At 55.3% G+C, this 25077-nt stretch overlaps 1 protein-coding gene across 1 annotated transcript; it reads right to left on the bottom strand.

The window, feature by feature from the left end:
• Positions 1–23602, bottom strand: ATP1A2 (ATPase Na+/K+ transporting subunit alpha 2). The gene is made up of 21 exons (XM_023760700.1): positions 23476–23602; positions 19667–19771; positions 19455–19514; positions 17804–18007; positions 16949–17062; positions 16569–16703; positions 15549–15666; positions 13216–13484; positions 12178–12376; positions 11939–12048; positions 11653–11787; positions 10744–10933; positions 10424–10599; positions 5835–5973; positions 5053–5207; positions 4753–4876; positions 4440–4585; positions 4117–4247; positions 1699–1800; positions 1064–1155; positions 1–157 (listed from the first exon to the last, which is right to left on the bottom strand). Exons 1-21 carry the CDS (start codon positions 23485–23487, stop codon positions 129–131), a joined length of 2745 nt encoding a protein of 914 aa, XP_023616468.1. The 5' UTR covers positions 23488–23602; the 3' UTR covers positions 1–128.
• Between the last annotated feature and the right edge of the window lie 1475 nt (positions 23603–25077).

Below are 25077 nucleotides of genomic sequence, written 5' to 3'. Positions count from 1 at the left end.
TTAGCCCATTAAATGGCCTCATTCTTTCTCCCCAAATCTTCCCCTGAAACCACCCCTCCCCATCACCATCCCTGCAACTCCTCCAGGGCACCCCGTCTTTCCCGTCCTGGTTCTTCTTTCCAGGGTGCTCAGTAGTACGTCTCCTTTTCCACCCAGCCTGTTGGAGAGATTTGGGGGTGGGGGTTGCCAGGTGAGCATAAAAAGAGGGCAGGGGCTGGGGTGGTGGAGGCCAGGTGGCTGGGAGCCTGGGGCAGGGGCTGAGGTAAGTGACTGTGGACAGGTGAAAAGGGAAGGGAGAAAACCCAGTGAGCTGGGGCCATAGATGCTTGTATTTCACCCAGTGGAGGGAGGGCATAGAGTGGCTGGAGGTCAAAATGCAAATGACTGCAGTGGCTCTTCAGGTAACAAATGAGTTTCTAGAGGGGCCGCCGCCTAGTGTTGCTGGGCAGAGGTGTGGGCAGAGGGTGGGCAGCTCGTGTAATTTTTTCAGGAGAAGTCAGAAATGTTGATTTTCTGTGAGAGCGCCCAAGTTTTAAATATTGGGCAATTAAAAAAGCACACACCTGCATGAGAGAGGGCAGGCCAGACCAAACATTATCCATGGGCTGTATTTGGCTTATAGGCCATCCTTCTCACCCTCCAGGAAGCGATCAAAATGCTTGTTGGGGAAAAACACACGTGGCTGAGGCCTGGGAGTCAGGAGGCCTTGGCTGTAGTGTCAGTTGTGCTGTATGACCCTGAACAAATAATTCGTCTCTGTCTCTGTAAAATGTGGAGGTGGGACAGATGGCCGCCAGGGCCCTTCTAGTTCTGATGTTCTGTGATTCCAGGTGGAAGGTGCAAGGCCTCAGGGACCAACTGAGGGGACCAGAGAAATCTGAGAGAAAGAGGGTGCGGAGAACAGACTCAACAGTCAGGGCTCCGGGACGGGGGACCCCAGCATCTGCGGGCTCTGAGGAAAGGACGGGGCCCTGTAGTTGGAACGGAGTTGGGGTGGGGGTGCCTGGAGGGGTCAGTGGGGGTTGCGTCTTCTGGGGGTTGGGTGAGGGGCGCAGGTGCTTACCTCCGGGGTATCGCCGCAGGATGAGCTTCCGGACCTCATCGTAGATGAAGATGAGGAGGCTGTAGGGGACGGCGCAGAACCACCAGGTGACCCTGCAAGCAGCAGAGGAGAGTGTTAGGAACATCAGAGGCCGGTTCCAGCAAGGAGGACTGGAACGGACCAGAACTTGGATCCTAGAAGGTGCCCTTTTAATTTTTACTTGTTTGTTTGTGAGAGAGGAAGGGGGAGAGGGAGAGAGAGAGACTTGTTGTTCCACTTATTTTATGCATTCAGTGGTTGACTCTTGTATGTGTCCTGACCTGGGATCGAACCTGCAACCTTGGCGTATAGGGCCAGCTGAGCACCCAGCCAGGATAGAAGCTGCCTTTTTTAAAATTTATTTATTTATTTATTTTTATTATTATTTTTTTAAAATATATTTTATTGATTTTTTACAGAGAGGAAGGGAGAGGGATAGAGAGTTAGAAACATCGATCAGCTGCCTCCTGCACACTCCCCACTGGGGATGTGCCCGCAACCAAGGTACATGCCCTTGACCAGAATCGAACCTGGGACCCTTGAGTCCGCAGGCCGATGCTCTATCCACTGAGCCAAACCAGTTAGGGCAGAAGCTGCCTTTTTAAAGAAATACTCACTTGAGGGGGTACATGCGGAGGGCCACACCCATGCCTGGGCAGTAGGATAGGAAGGCAGCCAGCGCTGTCTCTTCCAGGAGCCCAAAAATCAAAATCTTGTTCCTGGAAAAACAAGGAAAGGAGGGTTAAGTGGCATCTGAAGGGAGGGCAGGAGGGAGAGACCCAGGGACCCCTGGTGGTGGAGGGGAGAGAGGCAAGAGGAAATGTGGGGGAAAGGTCATCAGTGCATCTTCCCGTGCTCTCTGCGGGCACCTCATGCTGTGTGTAAGCCGAGAAGGAGTTTCTTTCATTGTTATGCTTAGTGACGTTACCCCTTGTTGCTGTCTAGAGCACATATATTCGTTCATTAGATAAATCACTTTTCTGTGTTGGGTGATGTCCTGGAGACGCAGCGTGCAACATGAGCTTCCTCCTGGAGACGTGGGACCTGCCCCAGGCAGCTTACAATCTTGTTCTCGCCCCAGGAGAGCGGTCTGTGAAAGTGCCCTCTCCCCAGCAAGATGCCAGGCAAGCTGCTTCCGTTCAGGGCCCCCATGTCTTCTGCCCCCTCGGGGTCTCCTGCAGCTCCTGGGAGCTGGGGTTGTAGATATTCAACAAAGAAGGGGACATTCTCAGAGGGGAGGCTCGTTGGAGAAGGTGCGTCAGGTAGGTTTGAGCTGAAAAGCAACGTGGGAAGAGGCTCTGAGGGCAGTTTCTGGAGCCAGTCAGGTGGGAGCCAGTCCCGAGCCGCCGCTCACTGGCTCTTGGTGGTAAGCGACGCTTCTTGCCTTCTCTGAGCCTCGTGCTGCCTTTTATCACAGGGCTGCTGGGAAAGTCATGGAAAGCTCTGGAACATGGAAGATGCTCAGTCCTATTATTACCCCGCCTCCCCTCTCCGTGTGCACGTCATCTCTTTACGGCTTAAGCCAGTGGGTCCCTCACTATGGACCCTTTATTTTTCTTCTAGAAAGGCCACATTTTTTAAATTGATTTTTGTCTCACAAGCTGCATTTGTTAATAATTATTATATTTTCCCATTTAAAACTCATTAGACATCCCAGCTTCCAAACAGAACCACGCTAATGCGACCACTATAGTCATACCTAGGCCTCTGCCCAAGCATGGGCCTTCTCACAGAGAAGGGCTGGACTTCCACGGAGCTTTGGAACAGTGGAAATCGGACCTCTGAGGGCCCAGGGGCCCGAGGGCGGAGGCTGCCTGTGGCCAGGGGGCCTGTTAGTATTAGCACTCCCCTGCGCCCAGCCTGGCTTCTGTTTCATTTCCATCTGCCCCTCCGTTGGGCTGGGTTAGCCAGTGGCCTTCACCTTCCCGCGTCCCCCATGCACTCACTGCTCGGTGAGTCCCAGCCCAGAGCTGCAGGTTCGTGGACTCCCTGCTCCTTGTCCTCTTCTCGCTGCACGTTCCCCATTCGTGTTGCGGGGCCCTGGGATCGCCTCCCTTCACCTGTATTCATCGCACAGACGTCTCACGTTTCTCTCCCCAGGATCTGCAATGCTCTCAGCTTCGCCAGGGCTTCGGCGTCATTATTTCCCTCTTACTGAGAAGTCGTGACAAAGCTCATTTGGGGAACTGCGCTCATTTCCAGGCGAAGCAAATAGAGGGAACAGGAGCGATGCCTTCAGCACTTTCCACCCTCCGTGCTTCAATCAGAGTCGTGATTGGTTCCTCACGGGAGCCAGGCTGGGGTAGGTGAGCCGCCCAGAGTAGGGGCCCAGAGCCTGCGGTTAAAGCTGACCTGCATTAGCCCTCACCAGCGGGGTGGCCTCAGGCACGTCATTTGCATTTTGGGCGTCTCATCCGAAATTGAAAATAACACTTCCCTCAGAGAACCATTGTGAGGTGAAACAATGTCTTTGAACCACTGACCTCAGTGACTGGCACATGGGAACTCACACCATCAGAAGACATTGAACCTGACCCCGAGCAGCTCGTAAACCCGGCAAGGACAACACCATTACCACAGGACAAGCGCTATGAACTAGAGCTACCGTGAGTGTAGGGGGGCACGGAGACCCTGTATTTAAAGCTGGGCAAAGGATGCTGTGGGTGTCACTAGAGTACAGGATGGAGGAAGGAAGGAAGGAAAGAAAGAAAAAGAAGGAAGGAAAGAAGGAAGGAAGGAAAGACGGTAGCAAGGGAGAAAGGAAAGATGAGAAAAGATGAAAAAATAAAAGGTGGAAGGAGCCCTTAGCAAAGTCCATTTTAGGAACAAAATAAAACTCCTCAGAAATAGTCATATCACTCCTTCTCGTCTCCTCTGCTTAAAACATGACTATGGATATGCAGCTGGGTGACTAAAGCCTTTGTCCCCCAAGCTGAGAGGGGTATCATGGAGGTCATCTGCATGGGCGGGGGGTGGGGGGCGGGGGTGGGGGAGCCGTGAGCGCCCCCTGGCGGGGTGCTGGGGGCGGCGCTCACTTCATGCCCTGCTGGAAGACGGAGTTGCGGCGGGTCTTGCAGATGATGAGGTCGGCCCACTGCACGACCACGATGCTGGCGAAGAAGGCCGTGTGGCAGGTGAACTCCACCACCTTCCGCTGCTCGTAGGTCTGGAGAGGGGCGGGCAGAGAGGCAGCAGCGTGAGAAGAACCAGCAGGACCGGCGTGCAGCGCCGTTCGGGGCCACTGTCAGACCCTGGGCACCCAGTCCCCTCTGAGCCCCCCGCCCCAGGTGGCCACACTGCCAGGCGCTTAGCCCCTCCTCTCGTACACACGTGTCCGCACGCACACAGCCCCGCTCACCCACTCCTGCCCATAGCTGTCCTCCAGGTCATTGGTGGACCGGTCATCCCAGTCGAGGCGGATCCCCAGCAGCCGTGTCGGCAGGAAACCGTTCTCAGCCAGGATCACGAAGTAGGTGAAGAAGCCGCCCAGTGCCTGGATCATCCCTGTGGGTCGTGGGCAAAACGCAGGGCCAGGGTCAGAGCAGGAAGCAGGAGGGGGCCAGCACCGACAGGCCAGAGATGTCTGTCCCCGACCCTGGGGCAAGCGGGACCCGTCCTGGACTCCAAAAGCGGGGGCAAGAGTTCCCTCTGAGCCCAGGGCCCCGCCGCACCGATCTGCCCGTAGGCCATGCTGATGAGCCTCTCGTTCACCAGCTTGTCCGTCTGCGGGTTCCGCGGCTGCCGCTTCATGATGTCACTCTCAGCGGCCTCGTAGGCCAAGGAGATGGCGGGGACCTGTGTGGGGTGGAGAGTGGGGGACAGAGGGCGTCGGAGGGGGCCTGGGGCTCGCCTTCTCTTCAGCCAGCACGGCCTGGTCAGCTGCCCTCGGTCCTTGTCTCTTTCCACCTGCTGCCCACTGTGGTGCCCACGTGGTTGCCTGGCCTGTCCCCCCCTCCAGCCCTTGGCCTCACCATGTCAGTGCCCAGGTCGATGCAGAGGATGGTGACGGTGCCCAGCGGCAGGGGGATGTTGACGATGATGAAGAACAGGAAGGGCGTGATCTCGGGGATGTTGCTGGTCAGGGTGTACGCGATGGATTTCTTCAGGTTGTCAAAGATCAGGCGGCCTGGGGAGATTCCGGGAGCTCCAGGGAGCTGGGAGGGACCCTCCCCACCCCTCGCCCTGGGGCGTGGCTGCCTGACTTTCTGGGAGAGGAAGACTGTGTGTGAGGGAAGCTAATGGCGCGGCAGACGCCTGGGAGCCTGAGCTGGCTCTGTGGTTGGGTAAAAGGCATGGGAGTAGGTGTGCAGGCGTCCCTTGTCCTCACCCTCCTCCACCCCCCCCCCCCCCCCCCCCGCCCAGGGAGCTGTTTTCCTCTCTCTCTCTCTCTCTCTCTCTCTCTCTCTCTCTCTCAGAGGAAGTGATGCTAGAATGCTAGATCCATGCATGTAATCATAGTCCAATTTCCTGGGCTTGCACTCATTCCCTCATACATATGTCATTGCTATAGCCCTCTGCAGTGTAGACAGCATCTTAATTTTGTAGTCGAGAAAATGGAGGCTCCGGAAGGTAAGGGGACATGTCCAAGGTCACACAGATAAACAGTGACACAGCTCGGACACACTCAGGACTGAGGAACCAGAGGAAAGGCCAGTACAGGTCCCAGAGGTGCTATCCCAATTCCCTGGTCTGACTCGGGCGCCCTGTGGGAGAGAATGGGTTGACTGGGGGCAGGGCGTCCTGCAAAGGCCTCACCTGGGGTTGACTTGACTGACGGGGATGTTGAGCCGGGCCGCGATGTCCTCCACAGTTTCATTGCCCTCTGATATAATGCCCACGCCCTTGGCAATGGCCTTGGCTGTGATTGGGTGGTCCCCGGTCACCATGATCACCTGGCGGGGAGGAGAAAGGAGGAAAGAGAACGAAGAACGGGACAGCAGCATTAAGCCTGCGCCCCTCACCTTGCCAGCCTATTCCTCTCCCAAAGTCAGGAAAAGGCAGATGGTGGGCTCACAGATCCCAGCTAAAACAATGGGAATACACGTGTGTGAGTGTGTGAGTGTGTGAGTGTGTGAGTGTGTGTGTGTGTGTGTGTGTGTGTGTTCAGACGGTAGGTCGGGGGAGAGACAATGACAAGTTGTGTTCTGGGGATCAGAGCTCATTTGCTTAAATGGAGGAAAGCTGCCATGACAGAATGACATGCTAATGAGGGTCCCTTGGAAGAGAAATCTCCAAGGTTGGTCAGGAGTTTGGAGTTCACGGGCTCTGAGACTGTCAGCGCTAGCAGGACCCTTCACAGCTTCCTCCTGTTACCTATGAGGCAGCAACGGCTGAGAAAGGGCCAGGATTGGCTCCAGGGCCCAGGGAGCCAGAACTAGGACGTGGCTTTCTTAGGGTCCAATATGATTGCTGCAGGGCATCTAACTGGTCAGATCGGAGTAAGGATGACAGGGAGAGAGCCCTCCCTCCCCACTCCCCCTGGTGTTCATTGTGTTTCAGAATGGATGGAGCTGGGTGGGGAGGGGTGGCATTTGAGAGGCTGGCTAAGAGGCTATTCTAAGCATAAGGTATTCAGAGCTGGACTAGGATATAGCATTTGCATGTGTGGGTTTATGGGGCGAATCACATAGATACTAAGAAGGAGGCCTCTCCAAGCCCCACTGCCTTCTCTTCCATCCCTAACACCCCACTGAAACTGCCCCCCCAAGGCTACATGTGCCTCCCAGTTGAAAACCAATAGCAGGCCATCAAACCTCAGAGGGAAGGACGGGGAGGGTGAGAGGGAGGGGGTAAGAAGTCAACCAACGATGTGTGCATGTATGTAAGCATGACCAATGGACACAGACAGTAGGGGGGCGAGGGCATGTGCTGGGCAGTGGGAGTGGCTGGGGAGAGGTCAATGGGGGAAAAAGGAGACATGCAGTACTTTCAACAATAAAGAATTTAAATTAAAAGAAAAGAAAGCCCTAGCTGGTTTGACTCAGTGGATAGAGCATCAGCCTGCAGACTGAAGGGTCCCACGTTCAAGTCCAGTCAAGGGCACATGCTCTGGTTGCAGGCTCGATCCCCAGTAGGGGTGTGCAGATGGCAGCCGATCAATGATTCTCCCACCGCACTGCTAGCTGCCTCCACGCCTGCCCGTGACATTGGAGGCAAAGTTTGGTTTGGCTCAATGGATAGAGTGTCGCCCTGTGGACTGAAAGGTCCAGGGTTTGATTCCGGTCATGTCCTCATCCTTCTTGACTCCTCTCAGGCATTTGGCACTGCTCACCACCCTCCTTAAAAAGATGTCCTCCCATGGCCTCCATGGACCTTTTGTTCCTGGTTCCTCTCCACCCTCTGGTTCCTTTCCCTCCCTCCTCAGGGAGGCAGCCAAGACAGTAGAAGTGGCCTAGGAGTCACAAGGCTACCTGAGTGGAAGTGCTGGCTTGCCCCGGCTCTGGGACCTTAGACAAGTGCCTCACTGAGTCTCAGCACGTGGAGACGATGAGTTCTACCTTTCACGTAGGTCATGAAGAGTATGTGACATGGGTGGATGCCCAACAACTGTTAGCTGTGTCTGATCGCCCTCTCCCCTTGGTCACTGGTTCCTATTCCTGCACGCGCCCCTAAATGTTGGTGTGGTCCGGGGCTTCATTCTCCTCCTCTTTCTTGACCCCATGCTCTTTTCCTGGGCAGTGTTAAGCAGTACAATTTGTAATTATCCAGAGTTTAACTGGATCAAATCTCCAGTCCTGGCCCTCTTTCTTGAGCTCTAAACCACATTTCAACTTTCTCTGGAACATCTCTCCCTGGGTGTCTTATAGATTCTTTGAATGTAAGGTCAAATCGAACTCATTATCTCTACTGCCACCACCACCAAGCCTGCTGCTCACCTCCCTGCCTTAGAAACTATCCCTCTTTCATGCAGGCCCTTTGTCTCCGATATCCTCCTCACCTCCCATATCCAGTTTAGTCACCAAGTTCTCACAAGGTTCCTCGAGTGTAACGACTCCCTTTTGTCTCTGCCCTTGTTCAGGTCACCGTCCCTTGCCTGAACTATTGCAATCGCTTCTTGCCTGTCTCCCTGACTTCAGTTCTTCTCCAAATTGAGGCCTTCCTCCATCTAGAAGCTAGATGGGTCCGGTGACACCCGTGGCTCTCTGTGGACCCCAGGATAAAGCCCAAGTCTGGCATTTAAGCAAAGTCCTTCCACCTGGCCCTGGTCCGTCTCAGTCTCAATTCCCAGTGCTCCTCTGCCACCTCTCCCTGCAACCCACACAAATGCCCGGTACAGTCTAACCACAGAGTACATGCTGTTCCCTGCTCTTGACCTGCCTTCCTCTCCCTCGCAGCCTTACAAAATACTTGTCAACCTTCAAGGCCCAGATCAAATATCATGCCCTCTATAAAACATTGTCCAATTCCCTGAGGCAGAATTAACTGCTCCCTGCTGTGGCTTCCCATGGAGGGACCTTCCCCAGGCCTCTGTGATAATTCTGATCATGGCAAGAGGCAGGCTAAGGAGCAGGCCATGCTGATATAGCCAACCCACTTCTTCCTCGCAGATTTATTTAGGGACAGCTACGTACCCGCTCTAAGTCTCAGCTTGTTTTATTTTTAAATGGGGATAGTGAAGCCTACCTCAGGGACAGAGTGGTAGGGGGTTCAGAAATCATACATAGACACATATATACAGACAAGTCCTCTGGTGTGATGGTTGAGAACTAGCAGACTGCCTAGGTTCAAATCCCGGCCCTACCACTTGTGAACTGTGTCTTCTTGGGCATGCTACTTTGTGCCTTGGTCCCTCTGTGTAAAAAAGGGAAAATACTAGTGTCTACTTACAGGGTTGTTATGAAGATGAAATGAGATGTTACAGGTTTAGTGCTAACAGCAGTGCCTGATTCATATAAAGTCTTACAAAACAATTGGCTGTTTTTGTTATGAGTATCTGACCTATAATAAGTGCTCAACTCCCCTAGCTATTATGATTGTTCTGTGATTAATCAATTGTAAAGGCATTCGTTTCCCCTGAGAGACCATGAACTCTGGCGGTCAGGCTATATCTTATTCATCTTTGAGTCTCCAGTGCCTAGTGCCGTACCTGACCCTCAGGAGACAGGCAGAGTTGAACTTACGTGGTACTAGGTGAGATGCTGAGAAAAAGAGGAGGAAGCAGTGGCACCCTACCTGGTGAGTCACTAGGTTAAGGGGGGTGTTAAAGTGCTGTATCTATCTTTTTGTTTGTTTGTTTGTTTTGTTAATCCTCACCAGAGGATATTTTCTCCTTTGCTTTTCAGAGAGTAGAAAGGAAGGAGGGAGGTAAGCAGAGAGGAGAGAGAGAGAGAGAGAAACGTTGATATGGGAGAGACACATTGACTGGTTGCCTCCCACATGAGCTCTGACGGAGGGCAGGGAGTGAACCTGCAGGCCAGTTACGTGCCCTTGACCGGGAATCAAACTTGTAGACCCTTCATTACGTGGGCCGACACTCCAACCACTGAACACACCAGCTGGGGCTAAAGTGCTGTATCTTTGTGTGTGTGTTGTTTTTTTTAAGTGATATATCTTTGAAACAGGAAAGTAAGCTCCAAGATGGAAGGGCTTTATGTTGATTTGTTTGTTGATCTCCGCACCTTGAACAGTGCCTGGTACATAGTTGGAAAATGACAAATACAGTGGGGCCTTGACTTACGAGTTTAATTCGTTCCGAAACCGAGCTCATTAAGGAGCTCGTTAACTCAAATTACTCTGTCAACTCAATGCAAAAAATCGGCCGAGAGAAAGCTGGTATCTCAAAAAACTCGTTAGTCGGGACAGTCATAAGTCAAGGCCCCACTGTATTTGTTAAATGAAGAACAACTGCAGCACCAAGGAGGGAGTGGCCACTGAGAAGCAATGACAGCTGGACAAGGAAACATGGGAGAGGGGTGCTAAGGGGAATGAGTGCTGGGGCCAGTCTGCAGGGTTCTGTGGGGGGGGGGGGGAGTGAGTGGATGCAGACTGGAGCCTGCTAACCCCGTCCCAAATGGCTAGGGGCAGTGGGCAGTGGTTGGGAGGGGCAGGACACCATATCCCCAAGATAGGGGTGCCATATCAGCTTGCCATCAGAACAGAATGAGCCATGCCGGGGAGGGAGAGGTTCGATGTGGGAGGCTGGGCACTCTGAGCACAAGGGACAAGAAGGGTGAGCTCTCCACGGCAGTGGCCAGCCTTTCCTTGCAGATGACGGCTGCCCCTCCCAGTCAGCGAGAAAACGATCACCAGGGGCTTGGGTGCCCCCAGGCCAACGGCCCCTGAATTCTCTTGACCTTCCGAGGGTGGAAGGGGAGGCTGAAGGGGAAGAAGTGAGGCCAATACCTTGATGCCTGCGCTCCGACACTTGCCCACAGCGTCAGGCACAGCCGCCCGCGGAGGGTCGATCATGGACATGAGCCCCACGAAGCAGAGCTTCTCGGTGGGGAAGTTCAGTTCCTCTGTGTCGAATTTGAAGCCACGAGGAAACTTTCCAGAGGGCAGATTCAGTTGACAGAACCCTGAAGGAGGAGGGGGGAGGCAGAAGGGAGGATTGAGAGCAGCAAGGTGGCTGCCTGGACACCCCTAACGCTCTTCATCCTAGGGAAGCCACTGAGGCTTGGGAATCCCTCTCTCAGCCCTGCTCCCTGCTTCTGGGCCCTCACCCAGCACTCGCTCCCCCAGTCCTCCCAGCTCCATGTAGGCGTTCTGAAAGGCATCTTGCATCTCCTTGTCCAGCGGGATCTCCTTGCCCTGCACCAGGATGGAGGAGCACCGGTCCAGGATGCGCTCGGGGGCCCCCTTCATCACCAGCACGTGGCTCTGGGGGCTGTCTTCTCGCTCGTGGATGGACAGCTGGAGAGAGGATGGGCAGTGACAGAGGGGGCCATAACTGTCTTGTTAGCCCCAACGCCCAGCACGGGGCCTGGGACAGAGCAGAGGCTGGTAAGAAACCCCCCCTTAATAAAATTACCTCTGACTCATCAATCCTTGTTGGCATAGGGACAGTTTCTGTGTGTGGAGCGATGTTTGAAACAAAAGTCCCAACCCTGTAACCTGAGAGTCACTTTCCTAGGATATTCATTGACTCAGCAAATGTTTATTCAGATCAGTTAAGACAGGCCTTGTGCATGGGCTAGATGGCTTTGTTGTCAGCATTCCCCACCACTAACCTGGCCTCAGTGGGACTTTACCTCTATGGCCTACACAGGACGTAGCTGAGACTGTGTTATTGGCATTTCCCAAATGCTTGCAGGTGGAGGGATATGCTAAGGAAATTTCAGAAGTATGTTTCAAATGAGTGTGATGAAAGGGTTGAGAGACCGGGGCCAGAGGTTGGAGAGCTCTTGGAGGAAGAGTCAAGAGGGTTGGAGGGATGAAGGAATGAAGGTTGGGAGCTAAGGGGTAATGGCAACCAGACATGTAGTCACCCAAGTTGCCCTGGGGAATAAGACAGGGGTGAGAGGACATGATGCCCAGATGCCTCCACTTCTCATGTTGATGACTCCCCCTGGGCTTTGTGCACCCCCTCATTTCTGTCCCTCCCATTCCCTGTCCCAGTTCCCTGACCAGACCTGGTACTTGTTGGTGGAGTTGAAAGGAATCTCTGCCACCTTGGGGTTCCTGTCCCTCATCTTCCTCACAGAGCCGCAGGACAGCTCAATGCACTTGAGCAGAGCTGACTCAGAGGCGTCGCCAGCTGTGTCGCGCTGCCAGGAGAATTCAGTGTTACAGCGGGGCCGGAGAAGGACGGAGGACCAAGAGGAGAGGCCATGAAACCTTGGAGGCCACCGCAGGGTATGAGGGGAAGCTGGGCATCAGCAAAGGGCACAGGCCATGGAGACGGCCCTGACCCCCTACCTTAGACACAGAGATGTTCTCCTGCCCACCCTTGAAGACGGCTCGGTTGCAGAGGCCAGCAATCCGAGACAGGGCCGTCCATGTCGCGGATCGCTTGTCAAATGTGGCCCCTGGGAGAAAATGAGGGAGAACCAGGAGCTTGGTTCCCCTTTAGAGCTCTGCTCTCTCTCCACCCACTCTACCACCCCGTGTCCTGGACACCCGCCAGACCCCTTCACCCCTCTGGGCTGCCCAATCACCAGACTGGTCTTCAGTGGTGTCAGCCTCATGGATCTGGTTGTCAAACCACATGTGGGCGACGGTCATACGGTTCTGGGTGAGGGTGCCCGTCTTGTCAGAGCAGATGGTGGAGGTGGAGCCCAGCGTCTCCACCGCCTCCAGGTTCTTCACCAGGCAGTTCTTCCTCGCCATGCGCTTGGCTGTCAGGGTCAGACACACCTGGCAGAAAGAGAGGAGGATACAAAAGGGCTGAGCCTGAGCCGGAGATGTCTAGGACCTTCCCCCAGAGCATGGGCTCTATCCCTCCTCCCTCGCTCCTACTCCACAAACGCGAGTGGGACCTAGGTGTGAGCAGTTGAATGGAGATCATGGGTGTATATTTAGGTGAAATGTCCAGTACGGAGTTGAAGACATTTGTCTAGAGCTCCAGAGAGGGCCAGAGTAGAGCTGGGCGAAGGGAGGTGAGAGTCGCCCACACAGAATGGGCAGTGAAAACTGGGCTCACTTAAGCGTGTTGAGGAGAAGAGCAGAGAGCTGAGGCCTGAGACTCAGTTTTGGGGAGAAAGAGAGGACCCTGCTGGGGACAGAGGAGAGGAGAACCAGGATAGTGACATGTCACAGTCATCGGTGAAGGAGAGGGTTCCCGGCAGGTGGACAGAAGGGTTCCTTTCAGCAGCAGAGTTGAGCATAGGAGCCGAGAAAAGGTCTCTGGGTTTGCTCGGTGGTCACTGGTGACCTTCGAAAGAGCATTTGCAGAAGAGTGTTGGCCAGGACGAGCTCTGGGTGACAGGAGTAGCACATGGGTGGTGAGAAGAGGCGACTGTGACAAGCTGTGCCAAAGTATAGCCCAACCGGAGATTTTTCAGACTCAACCTCTGAGCCGTGGACTAAATGACCTTTTTCAGACTCACACTCTAAGCCTTGTATTAAATGAGAATCTGATATGTGATTTTAAGGGCTGGCAGTGAAAACATTGCTGAGGAGCAAGGAGCCTCTATCACTGTTGAGGAAAGGGTAACAAGACCCACCCCTGCTGGCACCTCCGCCTGACCACTCACCGTGACGGTGGCCAGCAGCCCCTCGGGCACGTTGGCCACGATGATGCCGATGAGGAAGATGACTGCCTCCAGCCAGCTGTAGCCCAGGATGAGGGACAGCACGAAGAAGGAGATGCCCAGAAACACAGCCACCCCCGTGATCAGCTGGATGAAGTGTTCAATCTCCATGGCTATCGGGGTCCGCCCCACCTCCAGGCCCGAGGCCAGAGTGGCTATGCGGCCCATCACCGTCCGGTCACCTGTGGCGATCACGATGCCCCTGGCAGTGCCTGCAACACAGGAAGAGACTCCAGGCTCGGTGCCTTGGGTCCCAGGATCTGTGTCCTGTCCCACTTCCTGAGGAAGGAAATCCATCCCAGAGTAAATGCACCGGAGACCCTGCTCCCGGAGTTTCAGTAGATTGTACCTCCCGGGCTCTCTCTTCTTGCCCACATCGCCAACCCCCAGCTCAGTGCAACAGCAAGTTATTTTCTCTTACACTTGGGCCTGTGGAAAAAGCTTGCAAATAAACTCAAAGTTCAAACTGAGGAGATTCAATAAGTGAAACAAAAATATTGCCTGCAGTACTTCAGTAAAATCAATCTCCTACATATTACCCACAAACTATGTGTTCACATATTATAAACACAAAGTCAGGCACTTATTATGGACAAGAAGCCCGATGCACAAAATTCGTGCAAGGGGCTCAGCCCTCGCAGCCCAGGCTTTGTCTTTGTCCGGAAGGACATCGGTCTAATTAGCATATTACGCTTTTATTATCATAGGTTTTCCATGTAGTCTTAAGATTTTCTTTCTCAACATTAGGCATGAATCCCATAAAAGAAGCTAGGCAATTACTGACCCTCAAGTAGACGTTAAAGGGGCCTACAGGGGAGGAGGGCTGGGGCAGTGGGAGGAGCATGCATGTTGGAGTCAGCCAAACCTGAGCTAGAATCCTTATTCGAGTTCCTACCTAGGGGTTATTTTTTTTTTTTTTTTTTTTTTTTTTTTTTTTAAATACATTTTATTGATTTTTCACAGAGAGGAAGGGAGAGGGATAGAGAGTTGGAAACATCGATGAGAGAGAAACATCGATCAGCTGCCTCCTGCACACCCCACACTGGGGATGTGCCCACAACCAAGGTACATGCCCTTAGCCGGAATCGAACCTGGGACCTTTCAGTCCGCAGGCCGACGCTCCATCCACTGAGCCAAACCGGTTAGGGCCCTAGGGGTTATTTTAACAATTAAATCAGATTGTGCTGTAATACCTAGACCAGTGCCTAGCACATAGTAGGCACTTATCAAATGTTAGTTCCATTCATTTCCTATGCTTTCTTCAAAGCCAATTTTAGAGTAAGCAATAGGAATATTTTACTAGGCATTTTTAACATTTGTGAAAAATGTAGAGCAAACTTCAGAATCTCAGTACATTAAAAAGTTAGGAAACTTAACGTGTGGTGATTTTCATTATAATTCCAACTTGCTGAAAGAGGGGAGAAGCCCAGAAACACATATCCACTGAAGAGAAATGACAGATATAAAGAGAAAGGTGTGGGGGTGGGGAAGGTCTTCTTGGGCTCACTTTCTGAGGCCCCTGGCATAGTCGGGCCTCTTGCTCCCACCAGCTCTTGCCCTCTCCGCCCTCTCCGAGTCAGCCCTGACTCGGTTCACTGGCCTTTGGTCATCTCTAGAACCCAGAACAGGGCTGGGGCAACCTGGGCAGCCTGAGCATGACAATTTCTCTTGGCGAAGCACAGGCCTAGCTACAGCCCGAAGGAGGGCCCAAGTATCCACTGGGCCTGTAAGCTTTCCTGCCCCTCCCCCAGCCCGGGGCTCTGGGCAAAGCAAGGGCCAGAGATGGAGGCAACAAGTCCCAAACGCAGGAGAAACAGAAGCCTTCAGTCAAGCCAAAGACACCCAAGAGTCCAGGCTGGCTTGGGACGGGTGTGCATGTGAGTGGGTGATGTGTGTCATATGTGTGCATGTGTGCATGATGTGTGAGTGTCAGAGTGTGTAAATGTGAGTGTGTGTGATAGGGGTGGGGGAACTTGGCCAAGACCTAAAGGCTTTGGAATCCACTCAGTGTTACGGTGGACAGAACAGAGATCTTTCTGTGGGAGGTAACTTTTCCATGGAGTTGTGCCATCCCAGCCAATACCCTGCTCTCCGGAGGAGATTATTTCTGTAATATTCAGGGATCCCCAGCCCCAAGTCCTCAGTTCCCTCCTCTATAGCAGGGTTTTTGATGAGTAAGTACAGCCACAGCCCCCAATCCTGCTGGGGGTTCAGGATTCAGACGCCTCCCTCCGTGGGTGCTGGGACGAGGGGCCCCCACCAGGCTGGCCTCTCACCTTCCACACAGTTGGTAGAGAAGAAACAGATATTGCGGGTCTCCAGGGGGTTCTCATGGGTAAACTCAGGGGAGCGGGTCTGGGGCTCTGACTCCCCGGTTAGGGATGAGTTGTCCACCTGGGGAGGAAGCAGGGAGGGTGTAGTCATCAGCCTGGCAGGCGCACTTGTGCACACACAGCTGTCTTCCAGCTCCAACTGCGCTCAATCTCCATGACACGAGGGACAAAATTACACTTGTCCTCATCACATATTTATAGCATTGCTCGGCTATTGTCCCTGCGCTGGTTTGGAATCCTAGCTCTTGCAAAATTTTAATGTGACCTTGGGCTAGTTGCTTAACCCTCCACTCATCTGTAAAATGGGGAATGTCATCAGAATCTATGCACTGCACAACTCCAGGGGGGTGCCATCAACACTGTAGTCTATGAAAATGGCACAGCCTCGTGTGGCCACATGCAACAGCCCTGCATGATTAGACCGTCCTCACAGAGCTGAATTACATGGCATCTGCGAATGTACATAAAACATCATCTGACAATAGCCCTAACCGGTTTGGCTCAGTGGTTAGAGCATCGGACTGAGGACTCAAGGGTCCCAGGTTCCATTCCGGTCAAGGGCATGTACCTTGGTTGCGGGCACATCCCCAGTAGAGAGTGTGCAGGAGGCAGCTGATCGATGTTTCTCTCTCATCGATGTTTCTAACTCTCTATCTCTCTCCCTTCCTCTCTGTAAAAAATTAATAAAATATATTAAAAAAAACACATCTGACAATAACTGGGACTCAATACAAGGTGGCTGTAAAGTGGATTTGAAAAACACACCTAGGGCACAGAGCAGTCATCACACACAGATACAAGGAGACAGCGCCTCAGCGCTATCAGGTGCAGCTGGGGGGTACAGGGTAGGTGTTGGCATTTGGACCTGGCGCTTCCAGTCTTCAAACCTCTAACTAGGCCCCTCTCAGCTCTATCCGGCCTTCTTCCTAGACCCCGCCGGTTGCTCTGGCGTGGCCTCCTCACCTTACAGCCATGAGAAGAGATGATCCGGAGGTCAGCGGGCACGCGGTCTCCACCCTTCACCTCCACCAGGTCTCCCACCACCACTTCCTCCGCGTTGATCTGCATCTTCTCACCCTCCCGCACGACGAGGGCTTGCTGTAAGGAGGCCGTGGGCATCTCATGAAGTCTCTACCCCTACTTTTCTCTCCTGCTGCTTTTCCACCTCCCCTTCAACCCCACTGAGGAGGAGAAGCCCTTAGCAACAAAACTAGGTCCTGGTGTAGAGACCTAGAGGGACTTTTTGTCCAAGCCTCCATCTCAGAACGCAAAGTTGAGAAGGGAGGAGCTGGACCCGCCCAGAAACTGTATGCCCCAGCCCAGAGCCCCGCCTGGCCATCTACCTGCGGAACCATGTTCTTGAAGGAGTCCATGATCTTGGAGCTCTTGGCCTCTTGGTAGTAGGAGAAGCAGCCCGTGACGATGACCACGGCTGCCAGCACCACGCCCAGATAGAGCTGGCAGGGAGACAGCGTTTGAGAGACGTGCCCGTCTCGCAACCCTCAAGCGGCAACTGCCACGTGGGACAAGCTACCCTTGTCTGTGACCGGAAGTGAAAATGGTCCAGGAAAGTCCTTCTCTCTTTCTTCCAGTCCCCAACCTCCTAAGGCTGGAAGGCGTGGTGAGAGTCTTAGGGAGTTCCCAGGACTACAGTGGGGCCTTGACTTACGAGTGTCCCGACTAACGAGTTTTTTGAGATACGAGCCGTCTCTCGGCCGATTTTTTGCTTTGAGTTGCGAGCTAAAATTCGGGTTACGAGCCAGCTTCAGATACCCCACCGCTAGTTGGTGCAGCGAACGTCACAGTGACAGCCACAACATCAGCCCAGCATCACGTGTCTCACTCGTTCACTTTTTGATTTGACATACGAGTAATTTGAGTTACGAGCTCCATCACGGTACGAATTAAACTCGTAAGTCAAGGCCCCACTGTAGGTCTTCTCTAGGGTGTGAAGACTGAGGGATGGCAGACAAACCCACTTAAGTGTAAAGGAACAGAGAGGGGCGTTCTCATCCTTGAGTGATTGCGTGCCTGTGCGTGTTGGGGTGCGGATAGGTATGTATAGGAGCCTCACCCATTTTCAGCCTAAAGGGCCCTGTGACGTGAGGGTCTTGTTCCCTGCCCCCCAGCCAGACTGGGGATTCGGGGTTGGAGGGCAGAGTCATGGGCTGGTCCGGGGGGCAGGCATTCCAGCTCACATTGTCGTTGGATGGTTCATCTTCCATGGCAGCCTGGATGCCGTAGGCCAGGAAGCAGAGGATGGCCCCAATCCACAGAAGGATGGAGAAGCCCCCGAAAAGCTGGCGACAGAACTTGACCCACTCGGGGGTTGTTGGGGGCGGGGTGAGGGCGTTGGGCCCGTCCCGAGCCAGAATGTCCTGGGCCCGCTGGTTGGTGAGGCCCTGAGGGAGGCAAGGAGGAGTGTGGGAGTTTGCATCCGGAAGCAGTCTGGCCCCTCACCACGTCCCGCCAGCTCGTTGGCCGGGAGTAAGGCCCTGGTGGAGGGGAAATCCCACCTGCTTGGAAGGGCTGAGGGGCCATAGGAGAGGCCACGTGAAGGAGGTGGGGTTTGCAATGGGTGTTAGAGGCCTTGACGGCTGAGGAGGATTTTAATGTGGCCCCTTCTCTGGTCATCACTGGACTGATTCACATTTGGGGCCACAATCATCTCCTCTGGAGGCAGCCTGGCTGAGGCTCACTGGAAAGTCATCTCAATTGGTTCCTCCCCTCCCCACCCCCGTCTCTCTTCCTTCACATTCCCCACATCACCAAGGAACATTTGTGCTTCTTGCACCAAGGATTTAAGAAGAGTCCTACATTATTGACCATCAGCGTCACCCGGCTTCAGCAATCGCCCATCGCTTTCCCCAGAAAGCCTGGCCCGGCCCTGCTCCCGGGCCCAGGCTGCCTCAGACGCCCCTCTCTGCATCCATTACATCCTAGACACGATTCCGAGCTGCACCGTCACACGGCACTGGAGGTCTAGGCACTCCTCTTTGCTACCAGACTTTGAGATCCTTGAAGGCAGAGGACACTTTTTATTTATCTTTCTATCTGTCCACTCATTGATTTAATAAATGTGTTTTGAATGCAAAGCTCTATTATCAGCTCTGCCCAGAAATGGACAAGACCCACAGAGTCCGTGCTTTGCGGAGCTTATGATCTAGGGAGGTGACACACAACAAATGATATTAGTGCCGGACAGTGGAAGTGTTACTCAGGGAAATAAGGTTAAAGCAATGGGGGCATAGAATTTTCAAAAGGGCAATCCCGGAGGGCCTACAGGAGGAGGTCACATGACCATATTTTTTATTAATAATGTTTTTCTTTTTCAAAGTGATGGGCTTGGCAATCTGTGCTGCTTACTATGGACGTGACCTTGGGAAGCTGCGCTCCTCCTCTGAGTCTCCTCGCTCTGAGAAAGAGGTCCCCAGCACCTTTCCCTCAAGGTTGCAAGGATTAGAAAAATGTATGTAACACGTACATACATAGCGGGGCCCCAACATGCCACTGTCAGAATAGTAATAGGTCACTCCCCGATTTCATGTATGTCAGTACCATGAGACGGTGCAACACTGAAGCTGCTTGAGGGAGAGAGAGCCCTGCCTGGAAGCCCTCGGCGCCTGGGTCCCCAAGATCCTGGCTTTCGGGTGGGTACACAGGAAAAGGGCTCAAGACTAGGAAAGCAGGGCATCTGGGTTCTTGTTCTGATTCTGCCACCCATTAGTCACCGGGCCTCGGTTTCCCCATCTGTAAAAAGGGTTGGATTACAGGTGGACGGCCCCTCGATCCTGGTGCCGCTGCGTGGTTCTCTCACCTCTTTGGTGCCCTCCGAGCCCCTCCACTCACCTTGGACAGGTCCACTTGGTATTTGCGGCCCAGCTCATCCAAGGACAGCTTGTGGTCGTCCTGGGGAAGGGAGACGGAATTACCGTGAGGAGGGAGGCTGCGTGTGTGTGTTTAGAATGTACGTGAGGTCAATGAGAGGCCAGAGGCGAGGCAAGGAGCATGGGGTGGGGGTGGGGAGGAGGGAGGGTGGGGTGGGGGGCAGAGGGCCTCACCATGGCCACCTCCTTTTTCAGCTCATCCAGCTCCCTCTCTTTCTGCTTCTTCTTGCCGCCTCCATTCTCCGCAGTGGTGGCGGCAGGCGAGGACTCGCGTCCGGCCTGCAGGAGGAAGGGAGAGCCCCGAGCGTCAGGGAGGGCAGAGGCTGGGCCTCTATTCCCACTTGACGGCTGGGAGCCCAGGCCTTGGGAGTGGGGGCAGTGGGGGCAGTGGGGGCAGTGGGCTCAAAGCAGTGATGCTCCAGTGGCGGAAAAGGGGGTGAGGGTGGAGGGAACCCCAGGCCCTTGGTTGGCAAACTATTGACAGAGACACGGGGCTCTATGTCTGAATTTCAGGGAAGACTGAGGGGCTCAGGACTCAGGACCCACGCTTAGCTGTTTGGTAGCTGGACTTCGGAGGAAAAGTCTAAAACTAAACTTCCCGTGGCTCTCAGGCCCAGGCATTCTTGGGTTCTCTTGTGAAATCGGAAAAACGTTTTAGCAGGAGCCCCATGAGGCCGCTGCATCCCCTTTCCTCTTCAGCACCTGAGGTCTCCTGGGAATCCTCGGGGGAGAGGGTGGGGAACGTCCCCTCTGGGGGGCGGGGGGGACGCTGTGGTGGCTCCCGCCTCCATGCGAGGTGTTCCCGACGAGCTCTTCTATGCTGCGGTGCAGTTTGTTTTCCCGTAAGGAAGGGGTGCCTGGGTGGGACTCATGGCTGAGGTGTCTGCCTTTTGGGGAAGTACGATGCACTCCTACAGTCACCTTTTCTTCTAGAGAAGTTTCAGGTTCACAGCAAAATTGAGCAGAAAGTACAGAGCGTTTCCCATATACCCCTGTCCCCACAAGCGTGGTCTCCCCCACCCGAGTCCCCACCAGAGCGGCTCCCTCTCACTGGTGTGTACATTCTACAAGTGTCCAATGGTCTGGACAAATGCAGTGACGTGTGTCCACCTCATGGCACCAAGCGGAGTAGTTTCGCTGCCTCAGAGACCTTCGGTGGCCAGGATGAAGCCTGTGGCCCATCAGGCAGGACTATGCCGGGAATGCGGCAGCTGCCCTGACCGTAGACTGGGAATCCGGGCCCTGGAGAGGGAGGAGTCTGACCAGTGGCATCAGGGTGAGAGGAGGTGGGCAGCGAGAGTGGACAGCCTCGACCAATAGGCGATAAAGTTTGCATTATCTCCATGAGAAATGTCAATGAGACTGAAGCAGCCCTGGGCAGGGGGAGAGGGGGGAGTGGGACAGAGCAGGGGGCGGGGGGGCAGCCAGGAGGTCTGTCTTCCTCCCCCAGTGACTTAGGAGAGTCCGTCGGATGAACTGAAATGCTTTGGATTCACAAACTCTATCCTTGGTGGGAAGGGCTGAGAAGTGGATGAAAGGGAATGGCCGGTGGGCCTGGGAGCTTTAGTGAGGCCCCTGGAGCTCCAGGGGCAGGAAGGAGTGGGGGCGCACAGAGCAGGGGTGCCCCTGGGGCAGAGGAGCAGAGCCTGAGGGTTTCTGTACATTCAGATGTAAAATAAAGTCCAAGAAGCTTGGAATCAAATGGAGGGTTTTTAAATAATTGCCAGCCCACGAGCAGGCGTTGGGCATGTCGGGTGGTGGCTGGGCGGCCCACGCAGCACCCCTTCCCTCAGCGCTCCCCCTGTCCTCCTGGCTCAGAGCTTGGGACACCCGGCCCTTGCCCCTCCCCCTGCCCTGGCAAGGATCTCAGCCTCTGTTGCCAGGAGCCTGTGGAGATTTGGGGCCAGCGGGCTGCCTAGGCAAGAAAGAGAGAGAGGAAGCAAGGACCCCCCCCCCCCACCTCCCCAGCCTGTTCTTCCCTCCCCCACCCACAAGTCCCAGTCTGGGGCTTGAATGCTCGCGGAGAACAGAGAGTTCTTTCTGAGAAAGCCAGAGGCTGGGACCGAGGGGGAAGCTGGAAGCCGGCCACGGCTCCCCCCACCCCAGCCTCTCGTGGCAGCTGGAGTGGTGGGTTCCCTCCCACCATGCTGTCCCTTCCTCCAGCTCCCACATTGCCCTTCACAGCCACGGGGTGACGGGTGACAGGCCTTGCTCTGGAGGGAAGGTGCAGGGAAAAGGGACAGAGATGAAGAGGACCCCAGTGTGGGGATGTGGGCAGGGGGTGCTTTTGTCCTCAGGAGTCTCCTATCCATTGAACTCTAAGCTCCAGCCCCAAGTCGCCCCACTTCACCCATCCTCAGTCCAGGCAGAACTGGCTCAGCTCCCTGACTTGCCACTCAGGCTGGCAGGGGAGGGGACATCCATGCTGAGGGGGAGCACAGTCCCCAAGCAGCTAGGATCCCTGAAAAAGTCAAGGTCAAATGGCTTTGCAAGCAGGACCTCTTGCGCTGGGTCCACCCTGATTTAAGGTGAAGCCACGGAGAGGGCCTGGGTGGGGAGTGGGGGGTGGCCTGCCTCTCCTTGGAGGTCCTGCACCCCAGCTGGGACCCCCTTTCCCGCTGGGACCCCCTTTCCCTCGGGGACCAGGAGATGCCGAGGTGCAGCTAAGGTCCCAAGGCAGCCTATCTTCCCACGGTTGTCACCTCGTCCTCCATGGAGCCCCACTGCAGAGACAGCTCCTCACCGACCCCCTGTCCCCCCCCACACACACACACAGTGGCACCGACGCCCACGCAGGCTTGGAGGTCTGTACGCTCTCAGATCTGCCGCTGAGACCCAAACACAGGTGCTCATCCATGAATGTGTATCAAGTCCAGCCGATGGGGAGCAGGCACGTGTGCGCATGTGCACACACACACACACACACACACACACACACACACACACTCTCACGTTCTATTTATGGTTCCCACCCCAGCTCAGGAACCCTGGTGTCCAAGCTTAGAGTTTTTCCAGCTGCTAAACTCAGTGCAATAACAAGTCCTTGCCTGACCCCTCCAGGGCCCAGAAACTGCCCACAGTCCCACAGGCCCCTCTGTCCTCAGCACCCCCATGGCTCCCCGTGCCCTTTCCCTCTGTGCCCGGCATTGCACAAAAGGAAAGCCGGTGCCGTGCGAAAAGATTTCATTTCCAAGTATCCAAGGCCCGGTGCCTGCCCCCCACCCCCCAGTCCTGGCTCTTCACCTTCCCCTTGGCATGCCCAGGGCTGCACTGTATCATGGAGGGTGGACGGGGCAGGGGATGGGCAGGCAGCTCTCACCAGCCTCTGGGAAAGTCCTCCAAGCCCATGGCCCAGGAAGTGCTGCCAGGAGACACGGAGAGGTGCTGGCCTGGGGCCTGGGGACATCGCTCCCCTCCCCACACCCTCCCCAGCTGTCCTGGAGCTCAGGGCGCTGCAGTGGTGTCCGGAGCTGCCTGTGGCTCAGGAGCAGTTGCTCCCCGCCCCTCTTCAACCTCAAATCGGACCTCCATCCTCTCAGGCTGGGGCTCCCAGGGAAACGAAGATTTGCAGGAGCAGGAGCGGGGAGGAGGGAGGACCAACAGTTACCAGATACCCCTTCGCTGGGAGGCCCGGGGATGTGGTGAGGGGGGGGGGGCGGCTGTGCCAGAAATGGACAGAGATGCTGGAGGGAGAGCTGGAGGGCTGGGGCTGGTCACGGGTGGGGTGCCGAAGGGGCGCGCTCCTGGGCATGTGAGCAGTGGTCTGTGAGTGTGAATAATGGGTCTGTGCGTGTGAATAGTGGGTCTGTGCGTGCCTTTGCAGCCAGGGCGCTGTGAGCCCCAAGTTCAAGCCACCCAGCCGGCCAGCTTCTCTCTGTCCCTCCCTCCACAGCCCATCCCACCTCACACTTCCCCTCTACTCTCAGCCTCCAGAGAGCCCTTCTCTCTCCCACGGAGCCACCCTGCTCTCTGGGAATACTCACCCCACGGCCCATCTTGGGGCAGAGTGGCTGCGGGGTCTAGGCTGGAGAGGTTAGCAGGAGACTTCCCAGGCCACGCCGCAGTCTGGGGACGGCCAGAGACCCAGCAGCCAGACAGATGACCAGCAACAGGGTAGCTTTAAATAGGTCCCTCTCCCCCTCGCTCCCGCCTTCCCCTCCTCTGGAAAGAAACGTTTGTTGAAACAGGATCCCTGAGGACTCCTCCCCTCCCGCCCCTAAAGCAACTGGCAGTGGCTGTCAGGAGGTCCTACTGCGTGCTCCCCTCAGCCCCTCCCGTCGCCCCGGGAGGCAGTGCCGAGGAGCCGGGAGTGGGAATGCGCCCCCGGGGCCTGGCAGAGGGGAGCAGTCCTCCCAGCGTCCCAGGAAGCCCGAGGGCACAGGGTGCACCTTCCTTGTGATAAGGAAACTCAGGCACAAGGAGATTAAACACTGTGAACGGACAGAACCAGAAGCCAGGTCCCCGGAGCCTCCCTCCAACCCCCCAGGGAAACAGGCTGTTCTCCACTGTGGAGTCCCAGGGACTCTGCAGTCAGAGGAAGTAAATAGCGTTGGAACCCAAGCTGGGCCCTGCCCTTGTCAGTGAAGCAGAAGGGCCCGGTGAGAGCCAAAGGTGGCTCCTGGTATCGCCCAAATCTGGAGAAGGCGGGGAGGGGTGTCCCCGTCCCCCCCACCCCCCAGCTGGAAGGGGTGGGAAGGAGTGTCTGTAACCTTATGCCAGCGAGCACGTGTGTGTGTGTGTGTGTGTGTGTGTGTGTGTGTGTGTGTGTCTCGAGGAGGTGACCCAGGGTGGGACCAGCTGATCTCAAGGTCTTGTTGCTGCTCTTTTGATGAACAGAGAATGAGGGGCAAAGGGAGAACAGAAGGGCAGAGAGAGAGACGAACCCACCCCTGCCTCCTCCGGAAGTAGTCAGAGGAGGGATTGTCCCGGAGGCCCCGATTTCTATGGACACACAGAGGAAGTGAAGGAAGGCCAGCGGACTGGGGGCAAGTCTGAGCATCCTGAGCCCAAAGGAGGCTGGGAGGGAAGGAGGGCAGGGACAGGGCCTTTGGTCTGGAGGCCTCAGGTGCCACTGGCTGGGCTGGTCCGTCCTTGGCCCCGAGGAAGCTCAGTGCAGAGGGATTACCCACCTGTCCTCCCGCAGATCCATCCGAGGGCACAGGGCTCAAGTCTGAACTCCCCCAATAACGGGCCCTCCCACTAAGGGTCAGAAGCTTTCACCTCCTCCATTCACCTCCTGGCTGACAAGTGGGAGGTGGGTAGGAGGGGCAGCCACCCTCACTCTACTGCCCCTCCGGCCCCTCCGCTGACCTTGAATGTGGGCCTGGGAGGGAACAGGCGGAAACAGGAACCCGGCCCAGTTCAGGCCCCTGTGTGCGGGAGAGAGGGGGTGCGGCTGAAGGTGCAGCAAGAAGCTTGTGGGTAGACATCGGAGAGGCTGCCTCCATGTCACTGGGAGTCACTGGGAGTCACTGGCCGCAGCGGGAGGTCGCTCCGCATGGGGCAGCTGAAGGGCAGCCTTGGCCCGGCTCAGGGTGGACAGAGGATGACTTGGGAGTTAAGAAGCGCCTGCTCCTTAGTCCTGG

The sequence above is a fragment of the Myotis lucifugus genome, unplaced genomic scaffold (assembly GCF_000147115.1).
Source record: "Myotis lucifugus unplaced genomic scaffold, Myoluc2.0 scaffold_190, whole genome shotgun sequence".
Taxonomy (NCBI): domain Eukaryota; kingdom Metazoa; phylum Chordata; class Mammalia; order Chiroptera; family Vespertilionidae; genus Myotis; species Myotis lucifugus.
Note: the sequence above shows the minus strand (reverse complement) of the source record. Positions and strands in the feature narration are given on the sequence as shown.